Consider the following 9,559-nt stretch of genomic DNA (forward strand, 5'->3'; position numbering starts at 1 on the left):
GTGCAGGGCAAGGTGACGTCGCTCCGGCCTCAGCTGGGGGACTTCAATTCCGTTTTTACGTAAGTGGAAGTCAAACACCACCACGAGGTCAGGAGAAGCCAGGACACAGGCCCTTTACCCGCTACGGCCCTTTGAGAGGGGGAAACTGAGGCACGGAGCAACACAGGCGGAGTCTGGCCGACCAGCAGAGTCTGGACAACTGGGTGGTCGCGCAGGGGGCGCCCCCCGCCGCGGAACCTCGGGCCTCTATCCCGGAAGACCGTCGCGGAGGGGAGGGAGGAGTCGCTGCGGCGCCGGGGAGGAGCCTCTGCCGCATCCAGCCCCGAGCGGAGCCGAGCAGAGTCGAGTGTTGCCGAGTCTTTCCGAACAGAACCGAATGGAGCCGAGCCCGCGGGCCCGCCCGAACAGAGACCGAGGGTGGCCGAAAAGAGCCGAGTTAGGCCGAGCGGAGCCCCCGCGAGCGGGAGGGCCTGCGGCGTCCCCTGGCGGACTCAGCGCGTAGCGCGCCACCCCGCAGACCTGAGACCCCGGGTTACAAACCCGCCTTAGGGATGGGCACACGGAGGCCCCCAGCGGTTCCGAGGTCGGGTGAAAGACGCACAGAGTTTAGAAACGGAGGCACTGGAGGCCAAACCGGTCCCTGTTGCCCACGCAGGCAGGGCACGGTGTGTTTGCTTTGCCGCGCCTCCCAGCCCCCATCTTCGCCGCCGTTTATTCTGGCAGCGGACAGCACAGGAAACGTCTTCTTCCCTTTCCGAGCCAGCCCCCGTGCAAATATTGACCTTGTTTGTGCTCATGACGGCAGAGCGCAGCCCGCAGGCCACGCCACAGCCCACGATTGTAGCCAGAGGGCCCGGAGGACCCGGGAACACTGTGCTGTGCGCATCTGGGAGCCCCCGGGGTGCCAAGCCCGTGTCGCGCCTCTCCGCAGGCAGGGCCGGATGCAGGCTTCCTGGAGGGGGCTGCGTGTGTCGCAGACGACGCCTGAGCACTGGGTCTGCTGCTGTCCCCTGGCACAGAGTGTGGGCAGAGCGGCCTCCGAGCTGGCAGCCCAGACTGCCGCTCTAGGCATCATTTTCAGCTTTGACACTCTCCAGGGTTGGAGAGATCATACATGACATTTGCCCCAACCCGCCCACCCGGGCCCCATCAGGAGTGATATCTGAGCTCAGAGCCGGGAGCAAACCCTGACGACTGCCCTCAGTCACCCCTCCCCCAAATAAAAGCGACACTAGCCAGGTTGTCTGGGATCTGGGCACCAGAGGCCAAGGATGCTCTGGGTTGGTGCCACCCGCAGGTCATGCGACCATAAACTCTGAGCCGTAAAGGGGGATGGGAGTTATTGTCAGTACCTAGACTTCCTCCATCCCTCCTTCCCTGGCCTTAAAGCTCTCCACACTTTTATTTCTATTTTGGGGTGGGGGGTAGACACACCCGGCAGTGTTCAGGGCTTACTTCTGGCTCTGCGCTCAGGAATTGCTCCTGGTGGTGCTTGGGGGGCCCTATGGGATGCGGGGGATCAAACCCAGACCGGAAGTGGGCGAAGCACATACCTTACTGCTATTCAATTTTATTTTTTTTTTTTTGGCTTTTTGGGTCACGCCTGGCGATGCACAGGGGTTCCTCCTGGTTCTGCACTCAGGAATCACTCCTGGCGGTGCTCAGGGGACCCTATGGGATGCTGGGAATCGAACCCAGGTCAGCTGTGTGCAAGGCAAACGCCCTCCCCGCTGTGCTATCGCTCCAGCCCCTAACTGCTATTCTATGGCTCCGGCCCCTCCTCTCACTCTTACGGATGTGGTTTCCCACAGCTTTGGGGGCTCACCAAGAGGCTGGGCAGGGCTCCTAGGCTGGAATAAGCCTGCTGAGGTCTGGGCAGGACACTGGCCTCCCACAGTGCCAGCCCCGCCTTGCCCCCCGCCACACACACACACACACACACACACACACACACACACCTCCCTTCCTTTCCTCTGCAGATGAGCCCGATTTGAAGCCGGGGGGGTCTTGGTGTCCCCTATTCAGGCCGCGCAGACTCCCGGCTCCTCTGCCCAGCTGCTGAGGCGGACACGCGTGGTTCCAGTCCAGAACCCTGTGGTCCTAGGCTGTTGCCTGGCAACCGGCTTGGAGCGTTAAGTTCAAGGTAAGGCCTCAGATATGAGCGAGCAGGGTGTGTGGAAGAGAGTCAGGGACGGGAAGGGGGTGTCCTGAGCAGCCCTCCCCGCTCAGGCTCAGCCCCCAACCCCGCTAGAGTCTGCCCTCCCGCTTCCGTCCCTGCCCGAATCCCTATACCAGCTCCTTCCGCCCAATCTGGTGACCTCCTCCCCGCTTCATTTTTTTCAGGCGACCACCACTCCTTGGACCGTAGCATAGATCCGAGGAGGTTAAAGATCAGGGAGAGAGGATTCTTGGGGCGTGCATTTATTCATTCACTCCCAACACGCATCAGAAGGTCCCCAGAACTGCTCGGCCCGCGGAATCTGCAACAGCGGAACCCCTCAGTCCCCCAGGTGCACAGGCTAAAGGAGAACCACCCCCGCTCCTGGCATCCCCCGCTCCTGCCCTAGGTGCACCTCCACCCGTACTGCAGGCCCTTGGTTTAAGGGCTGCAGCCGAAATGCCCTGAACCTACTGTGTGCCCTGGGCCCGGGCTCACCAGCACTATTGCTACCTGGCCCGCCTCCTCTATTGGCTCTCTAAACATATCCCTACCCCATTGGTCGGGCCAGACTGTCCATCACAGTGCCTCGCCTTCTCTATGGCTGAGAGGATAGGTATATGACCTACGCCTGGCCAATCATGGCACACTAGCACTTGGTCTTTGGTGATTGGCCTCGGGGACTATCATGTGACCCAGTGGGAACCAATCAGCTTTCTTCCGTGTGATTTGCAAGCCTTAATGCTTCTGCATCCCGATCGATGAGGATGTAGGCTGAGGTCTATGGCAGCATCCTCCGGGCCCCACACAGAGGGCTGGACACGCCCTGCAGACAGAGGGAACTTCGGGAGAGCGTGGACTCCGGGACACGAACCCCCCTCCACAGCGCTGGGCGGCCGCACCGCGCACAGCAAGGAAACCCGCAGCCAGGCCCCGGCTGTCAATCACGTGTCACCATCTATATTGACAGGAGCCGCTGCAGAAACTGCAGAGGATTTCCCCCGGGGCCCCTCCCGCCCGGCCCGGGAGTCGGGAAGGCCACTGACCCCAAACAACTTGGAATATCAGGAGCATCCACTCCCCCTATGAGCCCCAGATCGCCCTCCGGGGAGCCCCAAGACTGAGGGCTTGGATTCTGGTTGTGTGTGCACGTCGTCACCCCAACTGTCGTCCGCCGTGGCCTCCTCTGGCCCCATCACCCTGTATGTTCTGTATCATCCACACCACTACCACAGCAAGCCAGGATGGGTTACTTGAGAGTAAAGGGTGTAGACCAAGCCTGGTGTGTGTGTGTGTGTGTGTGTGTGTGTGTGTGTGTGTGTGTGTGGACACCTCCACTGCAGCGTGTATGATAGTTGACCCAACATGGTTTGACTCACGGTCCCCCCACCCCCACCCCAACGCAGGAGACAGGCTAGGGAAGAGGGCACACAGTCACCTCTGTTTCATGAGGGGGATACTGAGGACCACAGGGGTCCAGACAGGCCCCAGAGCAAGAGGAAGCTGCAGCATGCAGCTCTGGCACTCTGCCCGAGGTGCTCTGCCCTCTGCGGGGTGTGGGGGGCTGGGGTGAGGACCCCCTGAGCCTCAGGGCCCCTTTCGGAGGGATTCTAGGTCCACCCAAACCAGCCTGAAACTGTGCCCCCGTGCTCCAGAACCTTCCAGACCCTGAGCCCCCGGGGAATAAAAAGCATGGGGAGTCCAGCTCCTCCACCACCTCCACCCCCAGGGAGTCTGCTGTGACCCCCGTACCCCAGAACCCCTTCCTCGCAATGGGGCTAGCTTGGATCTCCCTAAATATCTGTTTTTCACTCCGGTAATTTTTTGGTTTTCATTGTTATTTATTGGGAGCACCGCTAGCAGGTGCTGGGGACCCCGGGGCTAAACCCAGGGCGTGCTGGAGGCCCCGTGGTGCTGAGGGTCGCGCCCGGGGCCCTGCCCCTTGCATGAGCTTCTCCCGTTCCTCTGTGTTCTCGCCCAGCGTGGCTTTGCCCTTCGCATCGCGCCAGGCGTCACCAACCCGGCTGCAGCTGGGCTCCGGACCGGGGCCTCTGACCCCTATCTCTCGTCTGCTGCCCGCTTCCCCCTCCCCCGCCGCCCCGTCTCTTCCTCTCCCTGCCCCGCGCGCTTGAGACAGCCTGCGGGTCCCTAACAGCCTTGGGGTGGGGACCCTGCCTGGGTCTCTGGGAGGGGACAGCCCCCGGACACTGCAATGGCAGCTTTGGGGGTGTTGGGGGCTCTCCACAGGGCGTGGGTGAGGTCCCCGGGTCCTCCGGCCCCTTCTAAGAAAAGAATACAAAAGTGCAGGTACAAAATAGCACGCGTGGCCTCAGAGGCGCCCAGGAAGGGACTCTGAAGCTGGACCTGATTCCCTCTGGGGGTAGCCACCCTCCTGGAGTCGGAGCACGGAAGCACGGTCACTGGTGGTGGACGGAGCCACTTGGCACCTGAGACCTGGTCCCCCCGGGGGGATAGGGGGCAGCAAGTGGGGATCGCCATGGGGGAGGGGACTGAACAGTCTCACCCGCCCCCAGCGGCGGCATCCCGGGCAGCTCCGCCTGGACTGGCGACCCCCAGTGCTTCTCCTTAACCTGTCTCGGATCCCAGGAACCCCTGGGAACCACATTCAGGCCGATTCCAGGGGAGTGAGGGCCTCCCTCCCCACTCCAGCCTTCCAGACCCCTCTCCTGGCCGAGCCTCATCCCTGAGTCACGGAGAACCCGGCGCCCAGAGAGGGCAAACCACCTACCCAGGATTACACAGCAACGTGGCCGAGGCCAGGCCTGGGTCTCCGGGACCGCCGGTGGCACGGCCACCGCCTCCGGTTCCGTGCGCCTCCCACCCCACCCACCCTCCGTGGGGGCCCCTTAGAGATAGCTGGTCCTCAGCGGCGCGGGCCTGTCCCCCACGCGGGGCTCCCGGGGCAGGAGGTGTCCGGCCCGGGCCTCGGCGCCGGCGCACGGGGGCCGCTCCTGCGCGCTGGGGCCCGGCGGCGCGACGTGACTGACGCGCCCGTTGGCCTCCTCCCGGCCCTCACCGGGCTTGCGCGCGCCGGGCCCACCCTCGCCATCGCCGTCGCCGCCGTCGCCGTCGTCGTCGTCGTCGTCGTCGTCCTCCGTGCGCTCGGCAGGCGCGGGCGCGGGCTCGTGGCTGCACACGCGGCGGGACGGGCGCAGCAGCGCGCGGCGGAAGCCCTGCTGGAAGCGGCGCGACAGGAAGCCGTAGAGGACGGGGTTGGCACAGCTGTTGGCGTAGGGCAGCGCCACCACCAGGAAGTAGAGGCCGAAGAAGGCGGGCTCCTCGGGCAGCGGGCACAGCACGTTGACGATGTTGAGCACGTAGAAGGGCAGCCAGCACACGACGAAGAGCGTGACCACGGCCACCACCATGCGCGTGACGCGCCGCTCCGAGCGCCGGCGCCGCTGGCACGTGGGCGCGCGCACCCGCCGGCCGGCCGAGCGCACCTTGACCACGATGAGCAGGTAGCACAGGCAGATGACGAGCAGCGGCCCGAAGAAGCCCAGCGCCGCCGTGTACATGATGAAGCCCGCGCGCCACGCGGCCGCCGGCTCCGGCCACTGCATGTGGCACGTGCTCATGCCCCGGGGCACCCCGGAGAAGACCACGACGGGCAGCACCACCACGGCCGCCGCCACCCACACGGCCGCGCTCACCACGCGCGCCACGGGCGCCGTGCGCCAGCGCGCCGAGCGCGTCGGGTGCACCACGGCCAGGTAGCGGTCCACGCTCATGACCGTCAGGCAGAAGATGCTGGTGAACTGGTTGATGCCGTCCACCGCCATGACCAGGCGGCACATGAGGGAGCCGAAGGGCCAGTAGGACAGGGCATTCTGCGCCGCCAGGAAGGGCAGCCCCAGCATGAAGAGCTCGTCGGCCAGGGCCAGGTTGAGGATGTAGACGTTGGTGACCGATGGGCTGGCCGTGTGCCGCAGGACCACGTAGATGACCAGCGAGTTGCCCAGCAGGCCCACCACGCACACCACCAGATAGACCAGCGGGATGAGGACGCCACTGACCGCCAGCCCCGCCGAGCTGGGCGCCACGGACGCGTTGCCGTCCAGGGACCAGGTCCAGGAGGCATTCCCGGATTCCGAGGTGACCGGCGTGGGGGATGGGGCCTCCAGGGCGTCCATGCCGAGGGGGAGGGCGGTCAGCAGGCAGCTACCGGCCTGGAGGAAGAAAGATGCGGCCTGGTCAAGGACCGGCACGGCCGCTGTGCCCCTCGCACCCGACTCTCGGCGAGCCCACTCGGCGTCCAAGCCCCCGGGAGACAAGACACTTCCCAGATGCGAAACGGGGTCTCCGAGAGGTGAGGTGGCGGCTGCCCCTGGGTCCTAGTCAGCAGCGCCCCTCCTGGCAAGGGGGGGCATGCCCCCATCCCCGCACCCCTGCAGAGTGCACAGCCCCCCTGGTGTCTGGCCAGGGTTGGGCAGCGGATGGTCCCCTCCACCAGTTTGGCTCTTTCCGCAGTCTCAACTTCCCGCAAGCCCTGCACCCCTCACCCTGCCCCCAGCACCCCCACAGAGTCAGGGGGCCCAGAAAAAGACCCCCATCCTTCTCCTCCTCCTCCTCTTCTTCCTCCTCCTCCTTCTCCTCCTCCTCCTAGTACTTATCTCCCTCCTCCTCCTCCTCTTCTTCCTCCTCCTCCTCCTTCTCCTTTTCCTCTTCCTCCTCCTTCTCCTTTTCCTCTTCCTCCTCCTTCTCCTTTTCCTCCTCCTCCTAGTACTTCTTCTCTTCCTCCTCCTCCTCTTCCTCTTCCTCCTCCTCCTCCTTCTCTTCCTCCTCCTCCTCTTCCTCCTCCTCTTCTTCCTCCTCCTCCTTCTTTTCCTCCTCCTCCTCCTTCTTTCTTCCTCCTTCTCCTCCTCCTCCTCCCCCTCCTCTTCCTCTCCCTCCTCCTCCTCCTCTCCCTCCTCCTTCTCCTCTTTCTTCCCAGGCAGTGCTCAGGCGGTGCTCCCGAGTCTGCTCAGGAGCCACTCCCAGCAGGTCCAGGGCCCAGGTGTGGTTCCAGAGACCACCCCGAGTTGGCTGCGTGCAGGGCAAATGCCACCCTGCTGTGCCATTGCTCAGCCCCCCTTTCGGAGATGCCCAGAACTGAGTCCGGCTCAACCAGGTCAGTGCATTGGCACTCAGGCTCCCGGAGGCTGGTCCCACTGAGACCTGAAATCCCGGGGTCTGGACCACCCCCTCACCGGGGAACCCCGGGCGCTCACCTCCTGCCCATCCCCTGGGCCGCCCTCCCCCAATCAGATTCCCGGGTCCTCTGGGCACAGCCACGGGCCACCAAGATGCCGTTGATGCTGCCGGCGAGACCCAGACCCCCAGGTGTCGGGAACCCGAGGGAGCCGGGCACAGCCCTGACACCCGCCCTCTGCCCGGCCCATCGCCTGCTCCCAGCCTCTGCCCAGCAGGGAGGACCCCAGCCACGCCGGTCACAGCTGCCCGGGCGGGAGCCTGAGCGAGGGCAACATGGTGCCTGGTGGGCCGCACCCCGAGCTCCCCAGGGAGCCCCGTGAGGGAGCCGATTGCAGGCCCATCTGCCCCCCGCGCGGGGGAGGACTTGCCCGTCTGGTTTATCTTTGGCACAAGCCTGGAAGCGGGGGCGGCCGCTGGGGACTGTGCCAGAGAGAGGGGAGCAGCGGCTGCCGCCAGCGCCCCCCGCCCGGGAGCCGCGGGATCCCCCAGCCGCCTTCCGTGGATCGCCCCCGATGGGCCCCCCCCAACTGCGTCTCCGTGAGTGTGAGGACCCTGACTTCTTTGTCCCTTCAGCCCGAATGCCCAGCGCGACCCCCCGGATCTGGCTTCTGGGGGCGGGGGGCTCTAGGGGCGCGGAGAGGTGCAGGACCTTGCCAGAGGTCGCCTCGGGACCCCCCAAAGCCTGTCTCTCGGCCCGCGGGGGCTGGCACCCTGCCCTGTGACCCTGCGTCCTGCTCGCTGGCACCCCCTGGTGGGCGTTCTGCGTTCTGCCCACCCTCTGCTCCCTGGGCCGGCCAGCACCCACGGTGCAGGGACCAGCCCCACGGGCCCTGGGTGGGGGCACCTGGGGACGTTTCCAAGTGGCAGTGTGACCTTGGGCCGGTCCCTTCGCCTCTCCGGAGTTCGGGTGCAACCTAATTCAGGACGCCGTGTTTCCCGACCACTCCCTGTCCCCTCCCCCCCCTCCCCCCCTCCCCGGGTCCAGAAGGTGGACGCCAGGAGGCCAGCAGAGAACGCTGGCCACCTCCTCCTCCTCCTCCTCCTCCTCCTCCTCCTCCTCCTCCTCCTCCTCCTCCTCCTCCTCCTCCTCCTCCTCCTCCTCCTTCTTCCTCCTCTTCCTCCTCTCACCGGCTGTTCCAGGGGTCCAAGATTCTAGAACTGGAGATTCTGGGCGCGACAACTCCCCCCACCAACGCACACACACACACACACACAAACACACACCCACAGGCCACCGGGAACACCTCCCCGGACCCCGCCCCCCCCTGCAGCACCCCCTGCCGGCCCCCGCTCCTTACCTGCCCAGCGGGTCAGGGCTCCCCTCCTCGCCGCGGGGCTGGTGGCCATGCTGCCGGGCCCCAGGTGTCCCCCCGAGCACCCCTTGGCCGGGGCTCCCCGCAGCGCCCCGCCGGGAGACCGCCTGCTTCCAGGGCCCGGCCGGCCCCCTAGGCCTGTGGCGGCCACGGCTGCCCACACAGCCTTCCCCATCTGGGCTCCGGCCCCGATGCCCCACCGGCGCCCGGCACATCGCCCCCCATCTCTGGGACACGCCTGTCCGGTGTGTGTGTGTGTGTGTGTGTGTGTGTGTGTGTGTGTGTGTGGCGTGGGGCACGGCCCCGGTGGGGGGGTCGGCAGGCAGACGCTGGGCCCGGACGGGAGGGCGAGTCGGTATCCGAGGGAAAGAAAGAAAAACGGGCAACGGGGGACAGAGAGAAGTGAACAGGAAAAAAGAGGGGAAGGGGGGGTCAGCTGGAGAGAGAGAGGGAGAGAGAGAGGGAGAGAGGGAGAGTGGGTGGATGGAGAGCCAGAACGTGGGGGAGTAATGGGAAACGGTGACGGAGAGAGGAGGAGGAGGAAAGAGAGCGGAGAAGTGGCAGAGAGAGAGAGAGGGAGAGAGAGAGGGAGAGAGAGGGAGAGAGAGAGAGGGAGAGAGAGAGAGGGAGAGAGAGAGGGAGAGAGAGGGAGAGAGAGAGGAGAGAGAGAGAGAGAGAGAGAGAGAGAGAGAGCAAGGAAGGAGGAGGAGAGGAGGTGGCAAGGAGAGTGACAGAGAAGGATTGAGCCACAGATGGTGACAGGGGGCCAGGGAAGGAGGGAGCCGGCGGGGGGTGCGGGGGGGCCGCAGAAGGGGCCGAGGGGCCGGGAGAGCAGGTGCGGGGTCCGGGCGCCCGCCGGGGAGGCCGGCAGGTT

General features: G+C 65.5%; 1 protein-coding gene across 1 annotated transcript; it reads right to left on the reverse strand.

Moving 5' to 3' along the window:
- Positions 1-2,405: 2,405 nt before the first annotated feature.
- SSTR3 (somatostatin receptor 3) lies at positions 2,406-9,315 on the reverse strand. Its single transcript, XM_055141149.1, has 2 exons — positions 8,671-9,315; positions 2,406-6,348 (listed from the first exon to the last, which is right to left on the reverse strand). The coding sequence occupies exon 2, from the start codon at positions 6,310-6,312 to the stop codon at positions 5,026-5,028; it is 1,287 nt and encodes a 428-aa protein (XP_054997124.1). The 5' UTR covers positions 6,313-6,348; positions 8,671-9,315; the 3' UTR covers positions 2,406-5,025.
- Between the last annotated feature and the right edge of the window lie 244 nt (positions 9,316-9,559).

Source organism: Sorex araneus, chromosome 6, assembly GCF_027595985.1.
Source record: "Sorex araneus isolate mSorAra2 chromosome 6, mSorAra2.pri, whole genome shotgun sequence".
NCBI lineage: Eukaryota > Metazoa > Chordata > Mammalia > Eulipotyphla > Soricidae > Sorex > Sorex araneus.